The sequence below is a fragment of the Ovis aries genome, chromosome 2, assembly GCF_016772045.2.
Source record: "Ovis aries strain OAR_USU_Benz2616 breed Rambouillet chromosome 2, ARS-UI_Ramb_v3.0, whole genome shotgun sequence".
NCBI classification, from domain to species: domain Eukaryota; kingdom Metazoa; phylum Chordata; class Mammalia; order Artiodactyla; family Bovidae; genus Ovis; species Ovis aries.
Window position 1 is genome coordinate 244,802,725 of NC_056055.1, and position 15,573 is coordinate 244,818,297.

Consider the following 15,573-nt stretch of genomic DNA (forward strand, 5'->3'; position numbering starts at 1 on the left):
CAGCTCTTCCTCTGTCGTCCCCTTCTCCTCCTGCCCTCAATCCCTTCCAGCGTCAGAGTCTTTTCCAATGAGTCAACTGTTCGCATGAGGTGGCCAAAGTACTGGAGTTTCAGCTTTAGCATCAATCCTTCCAAAGAACACCCAGGGCTGATCTCCTTCAGAATGGACTGGCTGGATCTCCTTGCAGTCCAACGGACTCTCAAGAGTCTTGTCCAACACCACAGTTCAAAAGCATCAATTCTTCAGTGCTCAGCTTTCTTCACAGTCCAACTCTCACATCCATACATGACCACTGGAAAAACCATAGCCCAGACTAGACGGACCTTTGTTGGCAACGTAGTGTCTCTGCTTTCCAATATGCTATCTAGGTTGGTCATAACTTTCCTTCAAGGAGTAAGCATCTTTTAATTTCATGGCTGCAGTCACCATCTGCAGTGATTGTGGAACCCCCTAGAATAAGGTCTGACACTGTTTCCACTGTTTCCCCATCTATTTTAACCATCTTTAAAACAGACTGTAATCCGTTCCCTTCCAGGTACCCCAATTTCCTGGGTTTGTGGGGGCAGTTCCGTAGTGTAGTAAATCTATTTGCTTCTTGACTTTTGTCGATTTAGAGTTCATTTTTCTTGCATCTCCTCTATCCACCTTCTAACCTATAAAATCTGTTGCTGTTGCCTCTGTTCTTTTTTATCCTTCATTATGATTTTATGTCTTTCAGTAAAGATCCCTGTTACTGTGGTTTTAATGTCATTTTAAAACATCATTTTAATCTAGAAATCCTTGTTTGAATTTTCCTGTTCTAAAGCTTGTGTATATTTATCATGGATTTTATGTGAACTAATCACGGATTACATTCTGTTAGGTAGTTTACGCTGTCACAGAGTTCAGCATTTACTGCGGGTATTCCAGATCCATCAGGCTGTCTTATCCATTTCATTCTACATTTATTTAACAGTTAACCTTCCTTGTTAACTTATGTTGTTTATTACACTTGTTTACTAAGGAGCTGAGCAGTTTTTTAATTTTTTTTTTTTTTTTTGCAAATTCTTTGGATGTTCTGTGACCCAAAATATTAGGGTTTGAACTAGATTTTGTCAGGGAGGAGATTTATCCAGAATCTAAACTCATTGTTAACTAGATTTCTATTTTTACCCGAAGAATCTTTGGGGATTACATTATCCTGATATGTGTAGTGAATTAAATCTCTCATGACTCATTTGATCCTTGTATTCAGAGGTGTTGCTTACAAAATGAATTTAATTTATTGGCTTTCTCTTAAGACTTAAGAGAGCGTTACATATTGCAGGATACAGGTCTGATTTCTGAAAATTCATAGGTCTTGAGTAAAAAGTTCATTGTTAGGTTAAACAATATCCAGATGTATTAAATCACGGTATGTTGATGTGAACCTAAATTTAGAAGCACAGCTAGGAGTAGAGCACAGCGCTTTATCAACAAACTTCTGACTGTAGTGTGTTAGAATACTTTGGTGACTTTTTAAGTAAACTTGAGTTATTTTTTTTTAATTACCTGAGAAATGTACATCCAACATTATAGCCAGTCATAAAGTAAAAGCACCCTTACCCAAAAGAGAGGCAGTGTAGACTCCAGCGCCTGTGGAATCCTGTTTCAAATATGTGTTTATATTATTGTTTCCTTCATTCTCTCTCCCTTTCTGAACCAGGTTTGTTTATACCACATATATGCAGAGGAAAGGTCCTTTTAATAAAAAAGAAACCACTTTGAAAAGTGTGATTGCCTTGGAATTCCTTTTAAAGTAGTTATAGAAGTCTGCTTTAATCTTTTTTATAGCTGCATTATATTTCACCATAAAGGTGTACTGAATTGAAGCCTGATTATCCAGTTAGTGTGTAAAATTATAGTAATAAATTCCATTAAATTAAATTTTAAAAAAATAATAAATTCCATAATTGTGTCTGAGAGAAAGCATTTTAAAGTAAGTTTTCATAACCTCAGAGGAAGTTTGTTAACCTCCTCTTCAGAAATAAAGTTAATTTTTACATTATGACCTATTTTCTCTAGTAGTAAATATATTAAAGCAGTGTAATCTTTTCTTAGGATTAATCAAAGCTCACTAAGAGGAAGTGATGAATGGAAGTTAAGAAGATGAATTTTGAGGCATTAGAAACTATGGAGTTTAGATGAGACAGATCTGGTTTTTATATCCCAGCTTCGTTATTCACCTATTGTGGTGACCCTTAGTGTATTAATTTCTCTGATTCTTGATTTATTTATTATGTAAAATACATAAAGCAAAGAATTAAGATAGTACATTTAGAAAGCCCCTGGCTTTCTATCTCTTATTAAACATGTAGGTATCTTGCCAATGGCAGTAGAAACACAGTTTCTTTTGGAAGCTTAAAGAATTTTTTTGGGTCATGAAGCATATAGGTCCATGTATGCACCTCGCTGTCTGCTGGGAACAGCTGAAGGAGTGGAGCTAGACCCACAGACAGAAGGAGGGGTAGAGTGGGGAGAGTGGCCCTGGGCTGCTGGAAGCACCCGTGTGAGCAGCAGGTCGCGGAGGGGCTGATGGGGCCCAGGGCCACTGCCATGCGGACGTTTCTGTGACCTGAGGAAAGGAGGGTGGTGGTGCCTAGTCCTCTGCTTATTTCTTCTCTTCTTGGGTTTCTAAAGATCCACAGGGTTCAGATGTTTGTAGTAGTAACAGCAAACCAATTGGGTATTGACTGGAGATGGTCTTCCAACTTAACAGTAGATTGCTTTATATTTAACTGTGAGGGTCACACAACATTGCAAATAGCATTTTGGTTCAGGGTGAATTTAGTAAAGTAATAAGACACAATGGGAGAAAATGCATTCTGCAGGAAATTGTGCCGTTTGAATGTAGGTGGAGATGAGATGCTGTTGGACAACCTCCACGGTGGCACCCCAGAACCTCTGGAAGCCCTTTTATATTGCTTCCTTCACTGGCAGGAGGAAAGACCTAGATTAAGGACAAAGGAATGGCTAGCTCCTTTAGAATTAGATGAAATTTAAAATTTAGAGATTTTGAAATTGGAGAGAGAGAGAAAATTACAGCACTTTGGAACAGAAGGATAAGAAGCGCTACCAATTGGTATTAAGTAGATTTTGGCAGGGTATATATTAACTTATTTTTTCCAAACTCCCCCCCCCCCCACCTTTTTTTTTGACCTAGGCGAATTATGCATATCAGAAAATGAAAGAAGGCTTGTTTCTAAAGAGGCTTGGAGCAAACTGCAGCAGTACTTTCCGAAGGCTCCCGAATTCCCAAGCTCCAGGGAGTGCTGTTCACAATGCAAGGTACGTGCCGCCCGCGGCCCTGGCAGCTGGGGAGCCACAGGTCTCCTCCCTGGACTGATTTGCCAGGAGGACTGGCACTGCGCTTTGAGTGGAGGTGCAGGGAGGCGGCAGGTCCTGTGCTGGCAGCTGGGGATGGCTGATCGCTTCCTGCTTGATTCTCTTTCAGATTCTAGAAAGAGAAGGGGAAGAAAACGAAGCCTTACATAAGATGATTGCAAACGAGCAGAAAACTTCTCTTCCAAATTTGTTCCAGGACAAAAACAGACCGTGTCTTAGTAACTGGCCGGAGGTATCATGATTCCCACAAAGGGGTAGAATCCATCTCACCTTTGTAAGGCCCTTGCCAAGTTCCTGAGTGAACAGTGCTTTCAGAATAATGAGATTGTCTCTGTTTCTTAAATTTGTATAGTTTTCTAATCTGGAGGATTCGACTCTTGCTCGTGGTTGCTTGGTAGAGGGCTCTATTTCCATTTTATTTATGAGACTTGAAAGGGAAAACCCACAGTATATGGAGACATTTTCTCTATAGGATTTAGGTTAAGAATGCAGTGAATTTAAGAGATACTTTGGTCTGATTTTTCTGCTCCAGGAAACAGATGTCCTCTACATTGTGTCACAGTTCTTTGTAGAAGAGTGGCGAAAATTTGTCAGGTAAATTCCAAAGGCTACCCATTTCCTTTTTTTTATTTTTGATTACAGTATTTTTAATTCATGAATTGTAATCATGGTACCTTACCTTTTACTATAACAGCCTATACTGAAATCTTTTTTCCTGAGAATTTAAATGAATAATCCTTAGAAGTACATTTAGTTATTAATATCCATGAAAAATGTCTCTAATTTTTAAATAATCATAAAAAATCTTCTCTTCAGTCATGCCATAGTGAAGTATATTGATCGTCCTTTGCTCATTTGAGTAGGAAACCTACCAGGTGCAGTCCTGTGTCATCGGTTGGAAACAGCGCTCTCCTGTGTCCCCACGGGGGCCTCATGTTTACATTTGCTTCCATGACCAAAGAAGATTCTAAACTGTGAGTTTCTTCTCTTCATGCAATGTTTGTTTCCGATGGTTAATAGAATGTGTTTAGGAAACATCTCGTCTAACACAGTCTATTTTAAGAACCAATCTTTTCTTGAATTGTGGGATTATTTCCTCTGGTATAACCAGAGGTTGGCTTGTCTTTTTTTTCTAAAGGCTGCTTCTTGTGCTCGCTGTGGGATTATTTCCTCTGGTGTAACCAGAGGTTGGCTTGTCTTTTTTTTTTTAAGACTGCTTGTTGTGCTCACTTTGGCAGCACATATACTGAAAAGAAAGACTGCTTCTCCGTAAAAGTCAGGAGGCTGCCTGAGGCTACTTGCTCTTATTTCTCCCCTCTCCTTCCTGGAGCCCCGCTTTCTCCTTAGAAATTGCTAGTACCCAGGGCAGTGTCTCTAGGTTACGTCGTTCCCCTCTGTAGCTAATTTCTTGGCTCAATTTTGGTTTTTGAGGTTTAGCCGTGTTGATTCGTGTGACTCCAGTACATTTAGTTTCTCTGCTTTTTTTCATACAAAAGAAAGTCATAGCATTCTTTAATTTGAAAAACTACCATTCGTGTTGGTGTATCTTTCCCTTCTCAATTTTTTTGTATTAAATAGTGGTTTTGATAGTTGTGGTTTACAGATGGATTATGTCCTTGTGTCTTAAAGCATGTTGTGTTTTTTTGCACAGTATAGCTCTCATATGGCCCAGTGAGTGGCAAATGATACAAAAGCTCTTTGTCGTGGATCATGTAATTAAAATCACGAGAACTGAAGGAGGTGATGCAAGCCCTTCAGAAACACAGTATATTTCTGAGCCTAGTAAGTGTTCAAATTGCTCTTGGTTTATGTAGTTAAAAGTTACAATTTTAACTGGGAGGGAAAGAGTATGTCAGTATTGTATTCTTTACTTAAAGAGCTCGTGGTGGTCCATTCTATATTCCTTAGCTGGAAAGTATCATATAATGACTGTACTTGTATGTTTTTTGACAGTAAAAATTTACTTATTTGCATATGATAAAATACAGCCATTAAAAAATAAGAGGAGTAGTTTGATAAATACTCTCTGGTAACTTTGAAATGTTCCTTTAGATCTTTCCTTCTTTTGGTAGTGATTCCTCAGCCACTGCTCTTTTACCTTTTTTAAAATAAATAAATAAATAAAACCTTTTTTCTTAGAGCTCTGTCCAGAATGTCGAGAAGGCTTATTGTGTCAACAGCAGAGGGACCTGCGTGAATACACTCAAGCCACCATCTACGTCCATAAAGTTGTGGATAATAAGAAGGTACCAGTCCCTCTTGTGGCCATGACTAGTAATGATTAAGCTTGCTTTTTGACTTGTTTGATTTTCACTGAATATTGCCTGGAGTTCCTTTGAAGGGTGGAGCCATTGGACTGGAATGGAAGAGGAATAGTTACATAAATTTATGTGGGTCTGTTGTTCGGTCACTAAGTCACGTTCAACTCTTTGTGGCCCCATGGACGGCAGCACGCCGGGCTTCCCTGTCCTTCACCCAGAATTTGCTCAAACCCATATCCATTGAGTCAGTGATGCCATCCAGCCATCTCATCCTCTGTCATCCCCTTCTCCTCCTGCCCTTAATCTTTCCCAGCATCAGGGTCTTTTTTAATGAGTCGGCTCTTATCATCAGGTGGGCAAAGTATTGGAGTTTTAGCATCAGTCCTTCCAGTGAATATTCAGGATTGATTTCCTTTAGGGTTGACAGGTTTGATCTCTTTGTAGTCCAAGGGACTCTCAAGAGTCTTCTCCAGCACCACAGTTCAAAAACATCAATTCTTCTTTATGGTCCAACTCTCAAATCCATACACAACTACTGGAAAAACCATAGCTTTGACTATATGGATCTTTGTTGGCAAAGTGACGTCTCTGCTTTTTAATACAGTGTCTAGGTTTGCCGTAGCTTTTCTTCCAAGGACCCAGTGTCTTTTAATTTCATGGCCGCAGTCACCATCTGCAGTGATTCTGGAGCCCAAGAAAACAAAATCTGTCACTGTTTCCACATTTTCCCCATCTGTTTGCCATGAAGTGATGGGACCAGATGCCATGATCTTAGTTTTCTGAATGTTGAGTTTTAAGCCAGCTGTTTCACTCTCCTCTTTCATTCTCATCAAGAGGCTCTTTAGTTCCTCTTTGCTTTCTGCTTTTAGAGTGGTATCATCTGCATATCTGAGGTTGTGGTTGTTTCTCCCGGCAATCTTGATTCCAGCTTGTGATTCATCCAGCCCAGCATTTCCATAATGTACTCTGCATATAAATTAAATAAGCAGGGTGACAGTATACAGCTTTGACGTACTCCTTTCTCAATTCTGAACCATTCTGTTGTTCCTTATCCTGTTCTAACTGTTGCTTCTTATCCTGCATACAAGTTTGTCAAGAGGTAGGTAAGGTGATCTGGTATTCCCATCTCCTGAAGAATTGTCCACAGTTTGTTGTGATCCACAAGGTCAAAGGTGTAGTCAATAAAACAGTGTGGTGTAGTCAGTAAAACAGAAGTGGATGTTTTTCTGGAAGTCTCATTTTTTATTTGATCCAGCAGATGTTGGCAATTTGATCTTTGGTTCCTCTGACGTTTTTTAATCCAGCTTGTACATCTGAAAGTTCTCAGTTCATATACTTTGAAGCCTAGCTTGAAGGATTTTGAACATTACCTTGCTAGTGTGTGAAATGAGTGCACTGTACAGTAATTTGGACATTCTTTGTCTTTACTTTTCTTTGGGAATGAAATGAAAACTGACCTTTTCCAGTCCTGTGGCCACTGCTGAAGTGAAGTTGCTCAGTCGTGTCCAACTCTTTGTGGTCCTGTGGACTGTAGCCTACCAGGTTCCTCCCTCCATGGGATTTTCCAGGCAAGAATACTGGAGTGGGTTGCCATTTCCTTCTCCAGAGGATCTTCCCAACCCAGGGATCGAACCGAGGTCTCCCTCATTGTAGGTAGACACTTTACCGTCTAAGCCACCATGGAAGTTTACTGGCATATTGAGTGCAGCACTTTAACAGCATTATCTTTTAGGATTTGAAATAGCTCAGCTGGAGTTCCATCACCTTCTCTTGCTTTGTTCATAGTAATGCTTCCTAAGGTCCACTTGACTTCACACTCCAGGGTATCTGGCTCTAGGTGAGTGACCACACCGTCATGGTTATCCAGAACATTAAAAAATTGTGTAAAGTTCTTGCCATCGCTTCTTAATCTCTTCTGCTTCTGTTAGGTGCTTGACCTTTTGTCTCTTATTGTGGCCATCTTTGCTTGAAATGTTCCCTTGGTATCTCTAGTCTTTCCCATTCTATTGTTCTCTCCTATTTGTTTGCATTGTTCGCTTAAGAAGACTTTTCTTATGTGGGTCTGAAGTGAAGTGAAGTGAAGTGAAGTGAAAGTCACTCAGCCGTGTCCAGCTCTTTGTGACCCCATGGGCACAGTCCATGGAATTCTCCAGGCCAGAATACTGGAGTGGGTAGCCATTCCCTTCTCCAGGGGATTTTCCTCACCCAGGGATCGAACCCAGGTCTCCTGCATTGTGGGCGGGTTCTTTAGCAGCTGAGCCACAAGGGCAGCCTTATGTGGGTCTAGTCAGTTGTTGATTTCGATACACAATATTGATTGAATGCCAGCTGTGTGCTAGGAACTGTCTTGGGATACAGTTCGTGCAGAAGACCGCTGTACCTACCTTCGAGAGTGAGGTAGATCAAGAATAAGCCGTAGATGCGTAAGATGGTTTCATACAAGAACAAGCATCTTGAAGGAAATCTGCAGAGTAGAGCATTTGACTGACAGAGGTGGAGGTGTGCTGTTAAATAGGGCGGGGGTGGGCAAGACGCCTTGGAGGAGGAGTTGTTTTACCTGAGCATTAGCTGTCAGAGACCCTGCCTGTGACATGCAGGCCAGGCGGGAGCGTAAGCCTGGCGCCCTCGCACAGTAGAGTCGGTCGTCGCGTCTAGAGCAGCAGTGCCCAGTGGACGCTTCTGCGGTGACGGAGGTGTTCTTGATCTGCATTGTAGCCACCAGCCACCCTTGACTGTGGAGCATCTGAAATGCGACTGGGCTGACTTGAGGAACCGGGTTTTTATGTAGTTTTGACTTCAGCAGACCTGTGTCACCTCTCACTCCCATAGTGGGTGGCATTGATCTAGAGAGAAGTTTCTCCCAAGGAGGGAAGGTGATGTGTGATGAGGGATCAAATTTTAATTGAATTTTGTACGTCATACCAGGGATTTGGGATCTTTGTTCGAAGCCTAGATGTAAGCCACTGAAGTTTCAAGGGAGGTCATGGTGTGATCTCACTTATGGTTTCAAAAAGTCACCCTGGCCATTGTATTTGGAGTTGATATGGACAGAACAGAAATAAGAAAGACCGCTGTAGAGCGTCTTGCGTTGGTCGACCTCACGGGTAGGAGAAACATAGATCTGGGTATATTTGGGAGCAGGGTGTCACTGTGGGCTGTTTCAGGAGCATTCTCCCTATATTAAGTGTTGCTCTTAGGTAGGTCCTGACCCGGTTCTCTGGACACCTCATTAACTTGATTCCAAGGTTTTTGGAATTGAAGACAAAATAGATGCATTATATTTGATGATATTTGCCAAACTTGACATGAATTTTAGAAGGGTACCTTACAGATTCTTCTCTGATGGTGTACGGTTCTGCCTCAGAAGTTGAATTAAGGAGGCCTCATTACCTTGTTTCCTGGGGAAATGGATGAGTGAAAATGTCTGTTTATCTGCTAGTATTTTCTTGTATCTTTTTTACCTCTTAGTACATGTATATATTGATACCTAGTGTGAAATACCCAATTTAGGCAAAGATGTCTTACTATTTTTTAAGTTTGGTAGCGGTGTTTCATCCGTTCTCTTTATCCTGTGTTAGGATAAAACTAATGTGTTCACAGAGCACAGAAAACAAGAGCGCCGCCGTGTCTTGATCCTCTGTCTGGTCTGTTACCCCATCACTGATGAAGTTGTGCCGTCAAAGCTCCACCGTCTCCATAGCTCGCCTCCCTAGGGTCTGACCTACTTCTCTCTTTTCCTGGCGCATTCAGGTGATGAAGGATTCAGCTCCAGAGCTAAATGTGAGTAGTTCTGAAACAGAGGAGGATAAGGAAGAAGCTAAACTGGATGGAGAAAAAGATCCAGACTTTAATCAAGTATGTGTTGAAGCTGCTTTTCACTGTTACACCCTCCACTGCTCTGAAAGCAGTCGCTCCGAGCTCCTGGACATCTCTCTGTGGCCTGTATGCGGGGTTGGTCCTCAGGACCCTTTCCCCTTCTTTTCTTCATTGGCTATCATGCTATAGCTGTCCCGATTTCTCATGAAAAGTCATGGACTACAGTACTCCAGAATTAATTGCTATTAAAGAAGAAGCGCTAAAATATACTGTAATGATTAAATTTTTACCTGGAAAAAAGACTTAAACTAACCATAATCCTGGTTTGCTGTTTAATCATGGAATATTTATGTATGAAAAAATTACTAACCTCAACTTCTCTCATTACAAACAAAACACATAATAGCGTTTATAATACTGAAATTTATAGAAGAGACTTTCAGGTCTCTAAAGTTGTTAGTCAAGTGACTGGAAGCAACATTAGTCTTTGATTTTTCATTGTGAAGACCTTAAATTCTTCTATTAAAATTACCTATTTTGCAGATTTCTTTATGATATTTCTACCCCTCTTGTTTGGGAGTATGGTTTAATAATCAGTTTGGAATCTGTTCTTTCAGTGAACTTTGTAAATCAGTTTGTAAAAGTTTTATTTATATATGTATATAATATATACAGTATACTATATGTATAATATATATACAATATACAATATATATAATATAGTGTATATATAGTATATATATATATTTTATATATATATATATATAATATAGTGTTCTTATTTATGTCATTTCAGGCTTTCCTTTTCAGCCCAAGGGTTGCTTAGAAGACTGTTAAAAATATTTTCAAGTGATTGGCTTTTTGAGAAGCTAACTTTCTTGAATGGCTAGTTGTGTCCGTTGCTGCCATAGCCGCAGCAGTTTTAAAGCTGCTTCTATACCTCAGTGGCACATGGCAACAGATCTCCCTTTAACAAATACGATAGAGAATGTTTGTTGGAGGGCGTTGTTTTTTATGCCATAGTTATCTTTATACTTTGAATTTTCTTGTCTTTCCTCTCATTCTTTGCATATTGTAATACTCTTGACTAATGTTTTAAATATTTCACCTTGCAAAAGAAAGTGTAACCTTCCTTTTTGAAAAGAGTAGGTGGTGCCAGAAGAATGTCAAGTGTTTTCAGAATTTCAGACTCCTCAAACCTTTTCTTTGTAATACGTTGCAGTATCTCATACAAAGCTTCTGTAATTGCTGTTTTAAATCCTGTAATATAAAATGGCGCATTTGTGTTTGTCCTTAATGGACAGAAACAAATCCCCTTTCCTCTTTTCTCTAAGCTAGATCAACCCAGTTCCTTTGACTTTGACCTTATCTACCATTTAGGTTAATAATGCACCCAGTGTTGGATGTTACTTAGGTAATTGAAAGCCTTCTAAAACCAGTGGACTGGTTTTTGTCAGATAAGTTGGATTTAAATTCTATGGGTGTTTTAAAAATATAATTCTAGGGAAGGCTTTTAGACTCATTTTAAAACATATCTTGCTTAATGCTCAGGGCTCTGTTATTTGGTTGTGTTTTATATTTCCAAAGTAAAATTGTAGGTTGTTACAGATATTTTCCCTTATATTTCTGTGAAATTTAGGTCCTATTTCACAATTGAAAAATACTTGAGTTGTTTTTTTTTTTAATAGTTGAGCTTGAGAAAAATGGTACCAGCTCCCACATTTTTTCGTTTTTTTTGAATTGTTGAGATTGAGAAAGCTGTGTCAACTCCCACATTCTGTTTCTTCTGTTGGAACCTCCTGTGTGCCCCTTTAGATTCACGGCGAGAGCTGAGTCAAGCCTTGTGCAGCACCAGCCAGTGGGCTCTCGCCCTCAGCAAATGCTGCTCCGTTTACTTCCTGCCCCTTTCTGCTTTGTGAATCCCTGGCGCTCCATTGATAATGACTGTGTGGCATCTGTGTCCATAATGACCCATAAACTGCTCTGATTATGCACGGCTGACACTCAGTGACAACTGTGGAGACCTGGGGAGACCAGAGCCGGAGCCTGGGGGTTCACCTCATCCAGGTTTAATGAAACCCGGGGAAAAGAGTATTTTAAAAATCTTGTTTCATTCATTCCATGTCTTGGTTAGCAGAAGAATCTTGTCTGGTGGTTAACCTATTGATGAGGCATTTATTAGAGTATTAGAGAAATATTTGGTTTTCATCTATTATTTTTTTCTTAAAACTAGTACAGTATTTATTACATATGCCTGTACTTTTTGCTGAACCATCTTTAAATTGTGCGCATCATGGCATTTCACCTCTAAGTTCTTAAACCAGTTCCCTGTCAAAAAAGGCAATATCCTGTTCACCTGTAATCAGATTTCTTCAGCTATCCCAAATGTGCCTTAAACAATTTTTTCTCCTCAAACCAGCATGCAACCAAGATGCACATTGTTTTGTATCACTTTAGACTTTTTTCCATAACAGTTACCTGGCCTCTGCCCCCTTTTCTTTTCCTTTTTGACATTGACTAGAGACCAGTTCCTCTTCTTGTATTGAGTAGATTGTCTCACATTCTAGATTCAGCTGATTACCTCCTTATGTTACTCGTTTTAACTTGCTTCTCGCCCCTGTAATTTCTGTGATTTGAGAGCTAGATCTAAATATCTGATTAGTTTCAAGTCAAAACATTTTTGCAATTTCAAAGGCAAACCTTTGTAAGTTTTTTGAAGTGAAGTTGCTCAGTCATGTCTGACTCTTTGTGACCCCATGGACTGTAGCCTACCAGGCTCCTCAGTCCATGGGATTTTCTAGGCAGGAGTACTGGAGTGGGTTGCCATTCCCTTCTCCAGGGGATCTTCCCAACCCAGGGATGAAACCTGGGTCTCCTGCATTGTAGGCAGACGCTTTACCGTCTGAGCTACCAGGAAAGCCCTTTTTAAAGTTCTCAGCAGTTTATAGTTAGCATCTGTGTCATTCACTAAAAGAAGGAAATTAATACACAGATTAGGATTCAGTGTATCATAACTGTGTTTTTCTGACTTAAGGTCAAACCTTCCTTTCTGCTTTTTTTTTTTTTTTTTTTTTTCTTTTTCTGGCCTTTTCCCCCCGCCCCACCGCTTTTAAATGTCCTTTTTATAATACATACATTTTTAAATCTTGGAGCTTGTGTGCAGTTCAAGGACTTTAATTGCCTTCTAAGAACCTTCAGTGAGTTCCTACTCACTGTTGAAACTGAATTTCAAATGGTTACATTCTGATAAACTGCTTTTCCTTGGGTTGTGAAGTTTGAGCAGGGTCATGGTGTGGGTAATTTCAGTGCTTTTTTCTGGATCTTTATAGAGCAATGGAGGAACAAAGCGGCAAAAGATCTCCCATCAAAATTATATAGCCTATCAGAAGCAAGTTATTCGGCGGAGTATGCGACACAGAAAAGTTCGTGGTGAAAAAGCTCTTCTCGTTTCTGCTAATCAAACATTGAAAGAATTGAAAATCCAGGTGAGGAAAGTATAACATCTGTTTAATCATGCTCTGAACTTACGGGACCTTCATGAGTTTCTGCTTTTCACCTAAGTATTGAGCTGTTGCGAGAGGGCATTTTTGAGTTTAGAATAATACTTGTTGGGTCCCCAAATTCCAATAACTCTTCCTTTAGAAAGAGCTTCAAAGTTTTCAAAATTAGCCAAGAATCTGTGAAGAGGGAAAGTATTTGGGGGATTCTGAAACCTTGAGCCAGTTCTGAGTAGCTTTTCAATAATGAGGAGAAATATTGACAGCCATTTAATGGTTCATTTTAGATCATTCCCAGTCTCTTCCCACTCCACCCCTCTTCACCCCCCATTGCTTTTGCACGTCTACGCAGTAGATTAGTGATGAAAATGCCTCATGGCATTGTTTCCTGGTAGGAACGCGAAAGTACTATAAATGAGGATGCCGACGGTACATCCCAAAACCGAGGAAAGAGAGGCTGATATATGCAAGATGTCCACGAAAAAAAAATCTGGCGCCTTATCTGTGGTAGTCACTGATACAGATCCCAAAAGTTGACCCAGTTTCCCTCTTTGCTACTTTCATGTGGCATAGTTTACTGGTTATGCATTTTTCCTTGTGCTGATATTTATCATTGTAATTGAGGCAAAAATATAGGCTTCCTTTGAGGGTGTTCTTTTCCAGATTGTCCCGGGAACATTATTTCCCTTGGTTGAACCCATGGCTCTGAAAATAAATGCGTTGGCGTAATATCTTTATTCTGTTATTGTAGCTTTTACAATCTGAGAAAGCTTGTTTCTATCACCGGCTTTCTGCTTGCCAGTGGTAAACCTCGAAACATTCAAAACCTTTAAATTACAGAAACAGCCCCTGTGGATCAAGACATTGTCAGAGCCTGCGCTGCTTTTATTGTGGACTCGCCCTTTTTAAAGAGTAAATCAAAAGTCAGCAGAAAGAGCTTCCATCTTGGAGCATGTCACCTGCAGACAGTTGTTAGAAGGCAGCAGCTCTGGACAGGAAGCCCCCCTGATGTGCGCGCCCCAGATGGCTCCTCTGCCGTGTCCTTCCTCTCCTCTCCCTTCCTTTCGTGGAGGACCACTGTGATCCAAACAGTCAAAAGAAAGGGCGGTGAAGCGTAATTCCCCCTCAGTGCTCCATGGCGTGCTTTCAAAACCTCCCAGTAGGTGGGTTTTTGCCACCCCGCCTGAGCACCGTGCCGGCTTGGTGGACATGCATGTGACCCTCAGCTGGTGGTGGTGGGTGAGTTTTCAAGCACGTAGTGCGTGTTTTTATGTTTCACGGCACCTCTTCCCTGGGGTAGACCACATTTCCATTTTAATAGGATGGCCACCATACCCATTTATAGTCGCTTAACTCATCCACCTATGAGGCCATAATGTAAATGAAGTACAAATTCATCCCTTTTCTCAAAACATGTTCAGTATTTAATTGTCTTATTCCATTTTCCCTAAGATGGATTTTGAGCAGGTGGTATTGCCTGCCTTAGGAAGGAGGAAATTTTCCTAATTTGCTTATTGCATTTCCTCATTTCAGCCAATAAATACACCTGCACACACGCACGTCATGGCAAGCAACATGAAGCTATAGGAACAGAGCTTTCATTGTTCCTGTTAGGCTTCCTAGAGTGACCGTGCTGCACTCGCTCGTCACACAGACCTGGAGAACATTAATTCTCCTTGCACTTAACGGTTTATGAATTATACTGTAGGCCATAGACTTCCATGTCCTCGGCCTGTTCTCTCACTCTGAAATATCATTTTCTCCTCACTAGGAAGCATGGTTCATCTTTGACAACATCTCTTCTGCAAAACCTGTCTTGGCCTTCAGTTACACAGCGCACTCCTCCCTTCTGTGTGCCCCACCAGCTCTGTGTGTGCTTTCTGCCACCAGCTTCACTGCTTGGTTTTTTTCCCTCTGGACCTCTCTGGGGTGGGATTACTACTCACCTTTATAGTTCCAGTACCTAGCACAATATTCAACACACGGTGTAATAAATCTTCATTCTGTTCAGTTCAGTCGCTCAGTCGTGTCTTTGGAAGTTGTGACTCTTTGCAACCCCATGGACTGCAGCACACCAGGCCTCCCTGTCCATCACCAGCTCCCGGAGTCTACCCAAACTCATGTCCGTTGAGTCGGTGATGCCATCCAACCATCTCATCCTCTGTCAGCCCCTTCTCCTCCTGCCTTCAGTCTTTCCCAGCATCAGGGTCTTTTCATTAGTTGTTGAATAAATTGAAATGTCCTTGTCTGTGGGCTCAAAATACAAAGTATGAGCCTCCACCCCTGAGTGACGGTGCTCGTGTCTAGAGGTATTTGCTGTTCATCCGTTCTGTGCGATGGTGCAGAGACCCTGTGCATCCCATTTAGGCCCTGTGAACTAGCATTCGTGCAGTCAGGCAGCTGTGACATTGCCTTCGTTAAAGTTGATACCAGAACACCTTCTCCATCGCTGTGCTTTCTTCTTCCTGGGTCATGTTTATGAACCCAGAGCTGTTGGCTCTGCCTGATGCCCATGTGCCGGGCTGGCTTTGGTAGAACTGTCCTTTCTCACCAGAAATAGGCTCAGTTGTTCCATAGAAGGATCGGTGATGATCCCTGTTTAAGCAGACTTTGCTTGCCACTCAGGGCCTGAGGTC

At 40.9% G+C, this 15,573-nt stretch overlaps 1 protein-coding gene across 16 annotated transcripts in view; it reads left to right on the forward strand.

Moving 5' to 3' along the window:
• USP48 (ubiquitin specific peptidase 48) overlaps positions 1-15,573 on the forward strand; it is a 74,512-nt gene that overhangs the window by 52,522 nt on the left and 6,417 nt on the right. For 11 of the 16 annotated variants that reach the window (XM_060411466.1, XM_027965548.2, XM_060411467.1 and 8 more), the window contains 8 exons: positions 3,182-3,306; positions 3,473-3,595; positions 3,896-3,957; positions 4,227-4,337; positions 5,015-5,145; positions 5,503-5,609; positions 9,375-9,479; positions 12,770-12,925. In XM_060411466.1, coding sequence (XP_060267449.1) covers positions 3,182-3,306; positions 3,473-3,595; positions 3,896-3,957; positions 4,227-4,337; positions 5,015-5,145; positions 5,503-5,609; positions 9,375-9,479; positions 12,770-12,925 — 920 coding nt within the window. The remainder of the gene's footprint in view (positions 1-3,181; positions 3,307-3,472; positions 3,596-3,895; positions 3,958-4,226; positions 4,338-5,014; positions 5,146-5,502; positions 5,610-9,374; positions 9,480-12,769; positions 12,926-15,573) is intronic. The other 5 variants (XM_060411470.1, XM_042244613.1, XM_060411472.1 and 2 more) reach the window with 1 other exon arrangement.